The sequence below is a fragment of the Ischnura elegans genome, chromosome 5 (genome assembly GCF_921293095.1).
Source record: "Ischnura elegans chromosome 5, ioIscEleg1.1, whole genome shotgun sequence".
In the NCBI taxonomy this organism is placed as follows: domain Eukaryota; kingdom Metazoa; phylum Arthropoda; class Insecta; order Odonata; family Coenagrionidae; genus Ischnura; species Ischnura elegans.
In genome coordinates this window covers 56,621,912-56,636,971 of record NC_060250.1, presented here as the reverse complement: position 1 = coordinate 56,636,971, position 15,060 = coordinate 56,621,912, and the positions used below count along the sequence as shown (strand labels likewise).

At 35.3% G+C, this 15,060-nt stretch overlaps 1 protein-coding gene across 3 annotated transcripts in view; it reads left to right on the top strand.

The window, feature by feature from the left end:
* Window positions 1–15,060, top strand: part of LOC124158911 (protein nervous wreck) — a 203,317-nt gene that overhangs the window by 175,997 nt on the left and 12,260 nt on the right. For all 3 annotated transcript variants that reach the window (XM_046534327.1, XM_046534328.1, XM_046534326.1), the window contains 15 exons: window positions 614–757; window positions 948–1,033; window positions 1,300–1,444; window positions 1,628–1,764; window positions 2,570–2,633; window positions 3,177–3,305; window positions 3,425–3,547; window positions 3,960–4,226; window positions 4,545–4,622; window positions 4,732–4,881; window positions 5,751–5,925; window positions 6,340–6,632; window positions 7,359–7,824; window positions 9,418–9,668; window positions 11,017–11,188. In XM_046534327.1, coding sequence (XP_046390283.1) covers window positions 614–757; window positions 948–1,033; window positions 1,300–1,444; window positions 1,628–1,764; window positions 2,570–2,633; window positions 3,177–3,305; window positions 3,425–3,547; window positions 3,960–4,226; window positions 4,545–4,622; window positions 4,732–4,881; window positions 5,751–5,925; window positions 6,340–6,632; window positions 7,359–7,824; window positions 9,418–9,668; window positions 11,017–11,188 — 2,680 coding nt within the window. The remainder of the gene's footprint in view (window positions 1–613; window positions 758–947; window positions 1,034–1,299; window positions 1,445–1,627; window positions 1,765–2,569; window positions 2,634–3,176; window positions 3,306–3,424; window positions 3,548–3,959; window positions 4,227–4,544; window positions 4,623–4,731; window positions 4,882–5,750; window positions 5,926–6,339; window positions 6,633–7,358; window positions 7,825–9,417; window positions 9,669–11,016; window positions 11,189–15,060) is intronic.

The window sequence follows — 15,060 nt, the reverse complement described above, 5'->3', positions numbered from 1 at the left end:
ACCTACTTTTTAATGAAGTCAATTTTACCAATTAAGTGTTATTCATGTCCGAAAATAATCCGATGCCTTATGACCAATTTTCAGAGCAATTTAACGCCTTAAAATTCTGCGATACTGCTCATCAAACCTACGTGTATTGCGGGGGGTGTATATTTACGGGGCCATAAGGAACTTCGTGATTTGAAAAGAATTTGGGAATGAAATTACTGTGGCATTTTCAAAAGGCACAATATTTATTGTCTAGGTAAATTTCATGCTTTTCGAGAGAGAATTGATCACATCATTTTTTACAAGGTCTAATTTTGGGTCGAATGCGCTGCAAAAATCCTGATTTCAATTAAAAATTACTTTAATATGGAAAATTAAAATACACAGTGTTCAATACAAAGATTATGGCTACCTACAAAAGTATATAATATGTTACGTATATTTCATTTATATCATACAGTTCCATTAAGTTAAATGGAGAATTGTCTTTATGGTGCAATTAAGTGTTGAAATGTAAAGTTAAATTTGGTGAATAGCTGTAGTAAGCAGTAATGTATGTATATTTTAAAAGTGTGATGTTTAAGATAGTTTTGAATTTAAGCTAATAATCTATTTTTTGTTACAGGGCAATTATGCAAAGTTCCTGAAAACCCTCCATGCAGAACAAGTAGCAAAATTACAAGCCAAGAACCAATACGAATGTGATCTGCTGGAAGATGTTCGGTCTTTTGTCCTCAAAAGATCAGCCATCGAAAGAAGCTATGCAGAGGTAACAGAAATTTATTCCACTTTATTTTTCAATCCTATAGCTATGGGTGTTTTTTTTTTAAAGGATACCTTAATTCACGCTTCTGTTAGTGGTACACTTCTAACATAGATACTTAGTCAAAAAAAAAAATAATTTTGTAGTCGTACATAATTTAATGCAGTTAAAAAGCATTATATGTTTTGTCTTTAAGGCACTGCTGAAGATATCATCCGTGTATTTAAACAAAAAGATACCGAATGTACCGGACATTAAAGGAGATGGAGGGGATGAGAAATGGTGAGCTCGCATTGTGTGACACGGTCAAACCATTTATAATATGCTATAACTATGAATGCCTCTTGCTATGACTTTGATTCTCCTCTTATAAATACACATTTGGTAATAAAGTTTTGATACCTCTAACTTGTTCAAATGTGTAAGTAACAATTTAGCTCAACAAATTTGATTATGTAGACATTTATGCAAAGTTAATAATAATTATATGCTGTTCACTTGTTATCATTGGTGCATTGGCATTAATAACTTCATGTAATGTGATAAAGGAACATGTGGAGTGTGTGGAGAACAGTATTGGAGGAAAATGAGAGGTTATCAAGAGCTCGGTTAGCAGCGGTGGAAGTTTTCCAGCAGCAAGTTGCAGACGATGCCAAAGTTCTGAGGCAACATAAAATATCAAATTCAAAAAGGGTATGTGAGAAAAGATGAATGCCGTACATGAAATGCCATTAACGAGTACATTTTGGTTATAATTCTGCTTTCATGAATCTTATTCTATTCGAAGTTGATATGTTTTGGTTGAACTCAATTATTAAACAAATATTTCTTGGTGTATTAGGCTGTGCCACTAAAATATTTTTTTATCTAACGCAGTGTCTGGATCAATTAGCAATTGTTCAAAAGGAATTACAGTTGTGTGTGCAGGAGCTGGATAAATATAAAAAAATATATTTTGATGAAGAGCATTGTGCACACGATGTAAGAGATCGAGCAAAGGATATAGAAGAGAAGTATGTTTACAAAATATTTCTATTATTTCAATGCTTTGCTAAGAAAATGAACTGACAATCATTGTTCCTTGAAAAATTAAAGTTGACTAAACTTACTTGGAAATCAGTACTGAAAAAGCTGACTTTATAGCTTGATTGTTGTAGTAAATTATGAAAAATCAAAAAATGTGAGAGAATTATCTTGTTACAGACTGAATTTAATACTCTTTATTGTCACTAAGTCAAATCGGGATTGTAGTGAGTTTATCTTTTCTGAATTATATGCATTGTATAAACATTTGGTTAAAAAGAAGTAAATAAGATGATGATATTGCATTTTTGGCGACACAGTTCCATTCCATATTGGCGTAAATGTAAAAATGTTTGTTGAATAAAGAATTTACCTAAATTTAACATTAAAAATGAAGGGGCAGGGAATAATATTATCACATATGAAATTAAAAGTGCCTTGCCTTCGAAAATTGATTTCTACTGATTGTTATTCTTTTTGAGAAAGGTGCACAACATTTTCATTCATTTGATGAATATTTCTGCCGTGATAGGAAAAGATGCTGGAATTTTTTAATTTTCACTATTGCGAATTTATTATGGAAAAATTTAAATCGACCATTTTCTATTGACAATTAAGGGAAGCATAACTTTTCAAAGTGCCCCCTGATACTTTTGGTTCCCCAGCCTGAATATAGTGAAGGTCATATTCCCCTCCGTTTGTTTCAGCAATGCAATTTTAAAACTATTTAAAAATTTAGTGCAAAGAAACATTTTTCTTACAATTGATTACTTTGCTCCATTTTCTTTGTGCCAGGTTGAAGAAAAAGAAAGGATCATTTTTCCAATCCATCACTTCATTACAAAAGAATAGTGCTAAAGTAAGTAGCATTACAACTGTTATTTGTGAATGATGAGTGGAATCACTAAATTTACAATTCATTATTTAAATAACTTTTTAAAAGTCTATTGATTGAATTTTGTCAAATTTAACTTTCATATACAAGTTTTCAGTCTCTCTCTTCATGGCAAGATTGTTCCATTCTGTTGTTATATTTTTATGAAGATTATTTTCAACTTTCTCTTCCTTCTCTTTAATCTTTTCGTAGGTTCTTTTCATTTTAGTGTCATTTATTAACACTTCTTTGTGATGCTGCTGTTGTTATGCAAGTAAACAATTTAAATGTAGCACATTTATATTGTTAAAATCAATTGAACCTTAACAGACTGTACGAGAGTAGTGATGTAATCCAGATATAAATGAAGTACACATTTTTCTCACTAATAGTAAAATGTGAGAGAAAATTAAGATTATTTTGCATTATTATTGACTACAGTCACTGTTTTTGTTGGAATTTTGTAAAGTTTGAATAATGTAAAAAATTTTAAGGATTAAATAAATCATATTTTGATTCTATAATTAGATTTCATCAAAAAGAGATGCATCTGATCAAAAATCTGCCGGAGCCAGAAATGACTACCTACTTTCACTTGCTGCAACGAATGCTCATCAAAATAGATATTTTGTAGTGGATTTACAAAATGCGATAACGGTAAGTTTCTCCAGAATCTATATTCGATTACTAATATTGTTTTTAGTATTTATAGTAAAATTAAAACATGGAATAAATATATCTCGAGTGTGCCACCTAATACTTGTGGTTATTTTTAGACGATGGAAGCTGGAGTATATGATAGGGTAGCTGAATATCTTACCTTAATTGGAAGGACTGAACTTTTAACATGCCATGCAATGCAGACATCTTTTGGTCGTATTAAGGATCAAGCAATGCAGGTACGCTCTCGTATTTCCAATATTTCTCTTTTGTTTTTTTTTATTATCTTTTATTGTATTGATTCAAAGAGGAAAAACTCATCTTAAGACTTTGGATGCTTGAGTTACAGAATTAGCACAGTTATGGTATTAAAATTGTCCACAATGTTTTAAGAGAGCCGGTAGTATCTTTCGTATAAGTTCTCTTTCCATGGTTCCCACTTTTTTCTTAAAAAAAGAGGGAACCATTGTGAGTGACTCTGATTTATTGCCTTTTTGAATATGTAATTCTCTTTCCACGTTTTTCTTGATATTAGTCATCAGTTTTGCCCAATGTTTGGACTTTCAAAAACATAAAACATAAGTATATCAAACCATATAATGTCTTGTTCAACGAAGTACATATATTACAATCAATTTTTCCTTTTTCCAGTTAACGAGGGACTACAATATTCAGTGTTTATATCTGTTATCACCGTCATTAAAACAGCATATACAGTACCAATTTGAGCCTTGTGACGAAGACCCCATTGCCACAGTAACCCCTCTTGAATCTGGTGGTCCATCGTCTGGTGATACAGCTGGGCTAGCAAAAGAAGCTCGCCGATGGGCAACACGTATTGGCAGGGAAACGGCAACTCTCCGGGAAGGAATAAGAAAATTAAATGCATTACAAGCTCTGAGAGATTCTGGACAAAAGGTAAATTTTGCCATTCCAAAATCATTTAATTGTGAAAATCACTAAATTACATTCACTAAAACTAATTTCCTGGTCATTGTTATACGCATTATTTTCATTCAATTTCCATTCGTAATTGTCTATTTAATCTTACCAATGCCAGGAATATGAGTTTTCTGCTATCTTATTCTCACAAACCGAATGGTTAATTCAAAGCTTGGTGTTATTGTTTGCTTAATTTTTTCAATAATGCCTGCACAATTGTTTGTAAAATCAATTTCAAGAAATATTATGACATTAGTCTAAAAATTAATCACTTTCTAATCTTTCCTCATTCAGACTGACCCCAATGACCCCAATGGACCAGATTTAGACACCAAAATAGATGATTTGAGACAGTCATTAAGGAGGTCTGAGGTGAGTGCCTCTGTTATTGGTACAATTTTATTCTGAGTATCAGAAAGCATAAATTTATAAAAACTGGAAAATCTTATTTATTCTAACTTGATCAAATAATTTGTTTCAGACTGCTAAGATGAAAGCTGAGGCAAGAATAGAATGCCTACGTAATGGAGGTGTGAATGTTGATGAATGGTTGCAAGATGTTGAATCCCTCGGTGTCCTTGAAATTCCTCGATCTGCCAGCTCTCTTTCTGTCAGGACTGATGCTACAGGGGTAAGTACATGAATGGAATTATTATGTCTTTAGGTTTAGTTTACTTATGCTAAAATATTACAGCAAACCTTTTCAACTTGATATTGATTGATGAGTCTAACATACTCAAGGCTATAGGCAGAAAAAATTTTGGTAGTTGAGTTTTTAATATAGTTGCTGCAGAGCTGTCTCCTTTCCCAGTTCAGACCCAGACTGAGGTGAGGCCCTCCTCAGTCTGGGTCATGGACAGGGGTGGATCCGGGATAGGGACAAGGGTAAAGTAAAAGTACCCTAAGAAAAGGGTACCTCCCAGCAGTAGTGGGGGTCCGAACAAAATTTCCATTCTATCTAGTGTGAATTGGATAACTTATGAGTGTGGATAGTGTCATGGATTGGGCTTTAGCCCCCCTGCCCATAGATCTGCCACTGGTCATGGATGTACTCCATTCTGTGCTGAATGATCCACCAATAAATTGTTAATACTCGATTTGTATTTATCTGTCCAAATATCTACTCTATTGTTAATACTCAATTTGTATTTATTTGTTCAAATACTCTATTAATATAATTTAATATAATATTTTAATCTAATGATATATCTAATAATTGATATACATAATACTTCTGAATATAAATATTCAAACCAACTCATTAATTGTCAAGTAATTCAGCTGCATTAATTAACTCCATTGAGCAGGGAAATCTCCATGGGAATTTTTTCATATTCTAAATATTTATCAATGTAAATATTTAACCCTGGATTAAATCATGTTTTGAAAGGGGAAATTTTTCAAAAATCTTAAATGCAAAGTCAGTTGGTATTGGGGATGCTTCATTGATATCATTTGAGAATTATGAGGACTAATATTGGTCATTAATTTTTTTTCCAGGAACCTGTCAGCTCTGATTCTTTCTACGATAGTGATTACAACGATGCGGGATCTGAAGTGACAGCTGTTGAAAGAGGTGCTGGAGCTTCTAAAAAAGAAAGCTATGATGATGAAGATGAGGATGAAGGTCCGAAAAGAGGCAAAGGAAGCCAAAAGAAGAAAACTAAAACAGGGGGTGGGTATTTTAATCATAGATGAGTGGCTTTCCAAGTCTAAAACTATTGCTTCAAAATATGTTGCTTTTATTTCACAAAGTTTGGGTTTTCGTGTCTGGTTATATTTCATTCATTTGATATAGTTTTCAAACCAATGCTTTCATAGAGAGTTTTAATTGAATAAGTAATAACACAAAGAATCAGAAGCTTGTATTGAGAGATCATAAGTGATTGAATTTGCTCAGTGTACAGTTAACAATATCCTTGATAGTCTGAAGGCTGCAATGAATGAGTACAAGTATAAACCACAATTACTCTTAAATAATTACATAGTAAGATACAAGGTTTGAAGTTTTATAAAGACCAAATTAATATATTAAAAGAGTATATTGAGTTATTTTTGTTTGATTTTGCCCAAATTTCTTCATTACCAGTGAGCATAGAGCAGGAAATGGAGGGGAAGATATTAGAAGATGAAGATGAGGATGAGGAGGAGGTAACAGAGCAAGTGGCCTCAGTGGTTGAAATGACATCGGCAGCAACTGCTGGATGGGATGTCGACCCAACGCAAGTTGATTGGGGAGAGGATGATAATGCAGGCTCTGCTCCGACCACTGCTGCCTCCATCACAACAGCCGAGGAAGAGTTCAGAATCCAGGGAATGGAAGCTCCTCAGGGTCGCTCACCAGGCACAACGTACAAATGCATTGCCCTCTACTCTTACACAGTAAGTTCTTTCTAATACTTTATAGCAATTGAAACAATTCAAGCAATCTTTTGAAATCAGTATTCTATGAAAAAACTATTGGTTTATCCCTGTGGCATCTTTGAGGGGCACCAACAGTGCAGACCTCACCTGATGACACAGTCACATGAGTAGACATAACATGCAAAATACATTAAAGCTTCATTTATTATCCATCCTAATGGAGGGGAAACCACAAACCAATTATCAAAAGAGACAATCAATTCATCAGCTTTGATGTCCCAATGTTTATTCTGGTAATGCTGCAACATCGTATGCTAATTACGTCATTTCATGGCAAGTCCAGAATATATCTTCTAATTGGATTTGAATACCAACTGGTGGAAGTTGATATTTGGATTATATCAGAAGATGTGGCCTGCATTGGTCACACTCAACATACGACAATTGCAAGAGACATGCAAAAGCCTCATGCCAAAAATTTTACATATGTACTTTGTTTTCCCTGTCATGACTTCCCTGCTTATTTTGCACGCATTCCATTGAGAAACATTGTTTTTACATCGGGAAAGGAAAGAAAGGGTGAAGAGAGGAGTGCTTAAAGAGAGGCTAGAGGAATGATCAGAGCATAATCCAATAAATGATTATAGATTATAACATAAAATGGAGACTGCTGTATGCCATCCACATCACCCTATTAAAGTATAGCTTGATGTAAAGTAAATGTTTTTTTTTTAATATTTCCAGGCTCAAAACCCAGATGAACTGAGTATAGTGGAAGGGGAGGCATTGGAAGTAATAATTGGAGGGGGAGGGGGTGATGAAGACGATGAGGAGGGTGGCGGCATGGGTGGGGAGGGTGACGGTTGGGTTAAGGCGAGGAACTACCAGGGAGAGGAGGGCCTCGTGCCGCAGAACTACCTGGAGGCCGCTCTGGATGATGGAGGCGTTGGTAGTGGTGGTGGAGACTCGGGGGGAGCTGGTAGCAGTGGTGGGGGTAGTGCGGGAGCCAGGGGGGGATTCCACACGCAATTCTCGTTCTCCTCGGTGGACTACCACGTTGAGGATTCTGCAGGTGCGGCAGTCACGCAGAAGGCTGAAGGGAGTCCGAAACCAATGGTGCCATTGCAAGAGGAAGAACCTGAGACTCCCAAGATTGTCGAGGAAGTGCACACGAGAAGGTTCCAGCCTCCTGCAAACATCTGTATTAATGGTAACTTTTTGAAAATGCTCTTGAAGGAAACCCAGTCTGAAATAATGTTATAAAAGTATGTGTAACTATTGAAATGTTTGATTAACCCGGATGTAAAGGGCCAATGTGAGCTGTTTTCGGTGGTATGGAAATAAATATATTAATTAAAGAATTCTGGACACGTTAACACATTTTAGCTCACACCCAAGCAGGGGGAGAAGCTGAAGCAGCCATTTATATTACGTCATTTCTGAAAAATAGAAAAGATTTTAATCATTATTGTGATTCTCCAATGCAGGCTTTTATTTTCTAAGCTCAACGAACAATATTTGAAGATGATTGGAGAATATCTATGAGACATTTTGTCTTATTATACCAATTAGTCGTAGCATATCCATTATCGCTTAGAAGTATTGCAGACATCCAAGGCATCACGTAAAGTAGTGAATCCCAAAATACAATGACCCTAATCCGTGCTTGTGCCCAAGTATGACTCTTTGCGACTCAAGAATAACAGATTTCCTCAACTATCCAACTATACACTAAGACTCTAGAAATCTCCACTGCATATATTTCCACCGCATTTTCTCAGACTTAGGATTTTGAGAGAGGGAACAAGGTAGGTGAATAGGTGGAGTAACATGGGGATGCTGATTGAAGGGAAACAGGTTCAAATCCGAGGTGAACCCTTCGGGCACCCATGAACCACAATTCTCAAAGTGCGAAGTGGCCTATGGGAAGGAATTGGCCCCCTATCCTGAATGTGTGAACTCAAGCTCCTGTGGCTTAGCCTGAGGTGAGCTCTAGTCCCATTTATCCAAACCAACCTTCTGATTGCATTGCTATGATAGTGGGTGAGGATCCTGAGGCTATGCCTATGTCTCCTATCCTTCCTCTAGGTGCACATGTCTATGAGAAGTCTGCTTGGGCTCAGTTCTGGTGGAACAAAAAACTCCTGGTTTCCTGGACATATAAGGTTACAATATTCCTGGGCTTAAAGGTATTAGCTCTCCTGCTACCATGTATGTATCTAGTGCACCTTCAATGCGATACCAAAAGGCTAAATGTACAAAAACTTCTTATCATTTTTCAGGTTGAAAGTTGGCTTACCTGCAAATGAACCAGTATATATTTTTGTGATGAAATACAGCATACTTATTTTTCAGATACACCTGTTTTTGCATATTCTCTTTATATACTCCTCAGTTTTTTATTGATTCTCATTTTTCTTGAGATTTTTATTTTGTCAATTAAATTGATTTGCATTCATTTTATGCTTATTTTATCATATAATAACCTTATTTCACCCATTTTATTCAAAATTAGGCTATTTGATGCAGTAACTCTGTTCATTATTCTGTTCATATCATATTTGGTATATTAACTGCTTATAAGTGCAAATTTTATATCTGCACTTCGAAGTTACCAGAAACTTGCCTACTGAACTAAATTCCATAGTACAGACACACAAACTCTCTACTGTTAAATATGCCTTGATAAACATTATACATATGGATAGTCATATCTTGGTTTGATAGTATTTTTTCTCCAAATTTTCTGAAAACTTTGAGGTCCTAAAAGAAAACTAACTGAACTCACTATATTTTGTCACAGGTGTGGGTGGAGATGCTCCAAATTACTGCATAGCATTGTATGATTATGAAGCCACTTGTCCGGAAGAATTGACTTTCCCTGAGGGTTGTATATTGAGGATAATCAGGAAGAGTGGAACAGCAGCAACGGAAGATGGCGAGGAAGTAGATGATGGGTGGTGGGAAGGGGAAGCGCCCGACGGGAGTCGGGGTCTCTTCCCATCTCTTGTTGTGGAGCCATGTAGACCCAATGGAGAGCCACTGACACCACAGGTAAACCATAATTACTTGATTTTAACCCTCTTAGTGCGACCGAAATTCGGTGGTACATATTAGCAAAAAGCCCAGACATAAATTTGACATTTTTGGTAGCACTTTATGACAAACACCAGTCACTATTTTAGATACAAATGTAATGTTTTATTTTATTCAAATAAGAAGGAATTATTCGTTGGTTTTAATATTCTAATAAATTGGATAAAGAATAAAACAAAATGTATTAACTTATTATGATTTTAAAATCAGTCCACACTCGAGCCAATAATGGCTAGTGGCACTTTCCGCCCGTGAAGCAATAGCTATTGTACTGGCCTGCGGCACTAAGAGGGTGAAACGCCTCAGTAGAACGAAAATCATCTTGAGTTGGTCTCATTACAAAAAATCACGTTATTATGCTATTGGAACAGAGTGTTGTGGTTAATCATGAAAATTATCCAGCGTCACTAGTTGTGAGTACATAAGTAAATAAATTATGATTTACATCCAAGATGCATGATAGTGAAATACACAGTGAAGTAAATATGTTTACATAAGAAGTGACCAGATTTTTAGAACACCTTCAATTCAATTTTTATCATTCCTTTGATTTTAAAGTTTTATTGCTTTTTTCTTATTCAAAAATGAATTCTCAAAACTTTCCAACAACTTTCCAAAATTTACAAAACTGTGGTCTAATTATCATATTTACCTCAAAAAACCACATAAAATTGCTCCTCGTTCATTCAATGTGACACCTCAATGTTCCCTAATGTTTCTATGAATGTTTAATATGCATTCTTTTAATCAGTTTCATTAAACTTTCCATATGCATGTTCCTGTATTAGTTCTCTGCAACCACTAACATCTAGTTTCAGACGTGAAATTTACAGGTGGGATATTTTTAAAAAGGAATACTTTAATAGTTCCCTGTTTTGGACGCAACCATGTTTCTGTATCCCATGATGACAAGCAACTCGTGGAAATAGTTTCCATCATAATGGCTAGCAGGGAAAGCTTAAAAAAACTGCTTATTTGCACTATAAAAAGATTTGCACAATAGAAAGTTGTGAATAAGATCTCTATGTTGCATCAATCTAGTGATGTAATTGATTGAACTAGCAGGGTTGTTATATTCAGTGAGACATAAATCAAAATAATATAAATCAAGGACTAATTGAGCCATAAAATTAAGATGAGTTATCTAACTAACCCAAAATGGTTAATTTTTCAGCTTTGCATCTCATATCCTGAGCCTCTATCAGTTGAATACATAATAAAATATTTAGTCTTATCTGAGATAAGGATTCCATTTAAATGACAAAGTTCTGAGAGAAAATAGTAATTTTCCTTGTGTACTTAACAGGGAGATGAATCACCACCGGGATCTGCCCCACCTGTGTTCACACCACCAGATGTCCCAACTTATTTACTGCCACCTCAACACGTATTCGTTACACAACCCACCCCAGATGTAGAAGAAATGCCAATTACCGAAGAAAAACCCCCAGACGAGAACGGAAAGGAGGAAGATGCAGGTAATGACTCATTTTACCATTGATCCTGAAATTACTCTCCCTTATAGACAAGGCCGGATTTACCCAAAGTATATAGGCACCACTCCATTGAGTGCCCCTCCTCACTTGAGGTCCCCCCCATCCCCGATTTTTATGATAAGGCTTAGCCACTCGCATGAGATGAGGTTCGGAAAAAAGGAATAAACAGATGTATGGCTGTAGGCATAAGTTTATGCTTGAATTTTTACGCAGGGAAAACATAGACAATTCAATTTAAAAATCAGCTTGGAGAAAAACTATATAAAACGGTTTAACTTTTATGCAACTAAAAGACTTTGTGAATACCCGTTCTGAAAATAATGTCTAGCCTTAATTCAAACAACAAAAAAGAAGAGTAAATGCAAAAATTAAAACATTACGTACTGCTGTAACTGAATGAACTGTGGTAGCACGAAATATAGTAGGTTTTTTTTTGTTATCGTCCATTATTAGAGAGCCTCTACCTCTGAGTAAATTTGGTATGTCACCAATAGATTCAAAGCTTAAAAATTATCAGTCTCCATAAAAAAATACTACTGCTGGATTTTGGGTGAAAATTTCCCCCCATGAAAATTAGAAGCACACGTCACATTCAGAAAAGGATGCATTACAACGTTAAGAAAGCACTAATTTTAAAACGCATGAAGAGCAGTGGTACAAACTACATTTTCAATTGAACAAAGCCTCTAAAATACAAATACGGCCAACTGCAATTCTTCCTGCTATATCTTCTAGAGAAATTAAAGTGCAGTTTAAAACAATGAATGAAGACATAATGGGGCCTACCTAAAGCACAACGAGAACTACTTCAGAAGTTTCCTTCTTGTCTTCTTTTTGGCAAATTCATTAATTATGGCATCGCAGTTCAAGTTTTGCTATAATCCTAACTTGTCACATTTAAAGCCCTAGCAAAGAGGGTACCTGCAGGCAGATGGAACCCCCATAGTAAGCCTGCTGATGGCGGTGCCCTTCAAAGCGGCTCCAGTACAGATTATTGCCGTTTGCCTAATAGAAGGGGCCCCTTGGACTGTGATGCCCCTAGGCATGTGCCTATTTTGACTTAAGGTAAATCCGGCCCTGCATATAGAATGTTAACTGCCCAAAATAAACTATCCAAAGGCTAATAATATGATGGACAAATTGGAAAATTTCATCACAGAAGGAAAATCAATTCTATATGGGCTCATAAATAATATTGCATTTAGCTTTTACATACATCTATGTACATCGTAAACAGTGTCAGAGCAAAAATTTGTCCCACTTTTGAAGTGAGGACTGTGCAGATAATATAGTTTATAAATCCCCAAATTTGCCCAGAGTAACATGTCTGTCAACCCTTTAGTACACAGATATTAATAGGCCACTTCCTAAATTATTCACCCATCTTTTTCATTATAAAAATTGGGTTTATTCAATATTTTAGTATAAGCTAATATTTTCTTTATTTTGCATGGTGAAATTTTCAATTGAAACATGTTTGCTGATTTTTACAGTATGAAAGCATAAAATTAGATACTGATTAAGTTTTTAAATATTAGATTATGTAGTTGCTATCGTTAAAACTTATTCATAAAGGCATTTAAATAACTGTAGAATACTATTAAACATGATTCATTTCATCGTATGGTATTTTGGAGTATCCTCAGTTTATGTAATTTCTGTTGTCCCTACAACATCATTACATTATTATTTATGCATGAAAATTTGTTTCAAATTTAATCTTGCACTACAGTACATTTATTGTGCCTGTGATTGGAGAATATTTGTTCAAGACTTGGGCTAAACTATGTTAGTCTGAATATGATAGATTGGTGTCATTTGTGAAATGTTGTGTTCAAACACGAAATCACCGAGAAATGTGGATACACTCAATGCTTGGTAACTAACATACATATGTACTCCTGCAATTATACCTGAGGCAACGAAGGCACATTTCACTGCATTTTTGTTAAACAGAACAGCATTCAATTACTAAATCAATGAAAATGTCATATTAGTCAAAGCAGGTTGCACAGGGATACAAAAATTAAATAAATATGTAGCTGGATTTTGCAAAAGAATATAGCAAAGAGCATATTTTTTTGTAAAGAAGCACAATATCTATCAGAGTTCCATTTTTATCGAGGCCATAGCTTGCAGGGTTTTTAGTTATTCAATCCCCCACAAAATATTTGGGACACAGTCTTAGGTGGAGCCCCTCTAAATGAATTCCTCCCCTCAAAATGGTCGACTCCATTTTAAACCCCCGGAAACTTTTTCCTGATTAGAATTTTCATTCACATCATTATTGCATTCAACTCTCAGCAGTTTGGAACCATCTTCTTGGATTGATTCATGAATTTTATGGCATTTAATCTTTATAAAATTCGTCAAATGAACTATGCTGACTACTAACTAATATCAGATGCATGAACATACCTACCTCTGTAAAACATGGAATCTGGCAAAAAAAAATACGTGAATTTAAGAGACTATAATAATTAAGATCAATGAAGCATTCCTAATAATGTTATTGGTATTTTTATATGCAATGCAAAAAAATGGAGATCAAAAGTATCCCTTCATTATTTTTATTTCACCTCTAATAGGATTCTTAAGTGCAAACAATGGATCCAAACTTTTTGATAAATGGTATGCACCATTATATCATCTGCATATGTTGGTTGTGGGAACTGTCACTTACATGCATGAAGCTTTGACGTCTTAGCTTTTGTGTGCGCAGCTGGGTGCATCATAAAGGGGTAAAAGAAGACCATCGCTGATCATTGTTTCTTTCTATTATCATTAACAATTGTTCAGTGGGCTTTTTTATTTATCTCTAGGTCTTAAGGCTGATGGTATTTCTTGGCACAGCTGACTCCTTGTTACAAAACTTAATTTTTGCTCTGATTATTTTAAAAAATACCAGGTAGGATAGTCAACTCTATAATTATCTTATGCTGCAATTTCCGCAAGCTCAAGGATTTTCTTTCATCTCATTCTGTGCATCCCTGAAGTTTACCTGTGATTCTTTTCTCATGGGATGGGCTTTTACAGAGGTTTAATGCTGAGAGAAGACTGAATACAAATATGAATTGAGATTTCATTCTACACTCTCAATCAGTGGTGCCGACTCCAAGGGGGCCTGAGGGGGCCCGAGACCCCTCAAAAATTCGCTACAGATGTGAGGAAAAAATGTGTCAGGCTTGTCAATTTTCCCCGGAGTGTTCAGATATCGAGATTCGAGTGATCAGGGTTCTAATTTTGATCATATGACTCTTCTAAAATGCTTAAAAAACTTGAAATCACTACTTATGAAATTTACCGGGGCAAGGTCCCCGGTTTGGGCCCCCCCAATATTTTTTGTAAGTCGGCACCCCTGCTCCCAATGTAAGCCAAGGAGCAACTGTCATCCACATTGTCCTTGATACCCAACCAAATATCTACTCATGCTGAATCATTCACAGAAATAGATTTGGGGGAGGGAGGAGAGGGAACTTCCGAGCAGCAAAGGCATTCTTATGTGCAATGTATAATTAGGTGATTAATGGACAGTTTTGGTCCTCTGCATGGCATTTTTTTTCAATGAATTTTTTTATCGTCCATTATTAGAGAGCCTCTACCTCTGAGTAAATTTGGTATGTCACCAATAGATTCAAAGCTTAAAAATTATCAGTCTCCATAAAAAATACTTCTGCTGGATTTTGGGTGAAAATTTCCCCCCATGAAAATTGGAAGCACACGTCACATTCAGAAAAGGATGCATTACAACGTTAAGAAAGCAAACTTGACCATAGTACTCGGTGTAAAAAAAAGCTGAAAATCTACTACGTCAAAATTATTTTTTTTTCTAATTACTTAATCATGTAATTTTA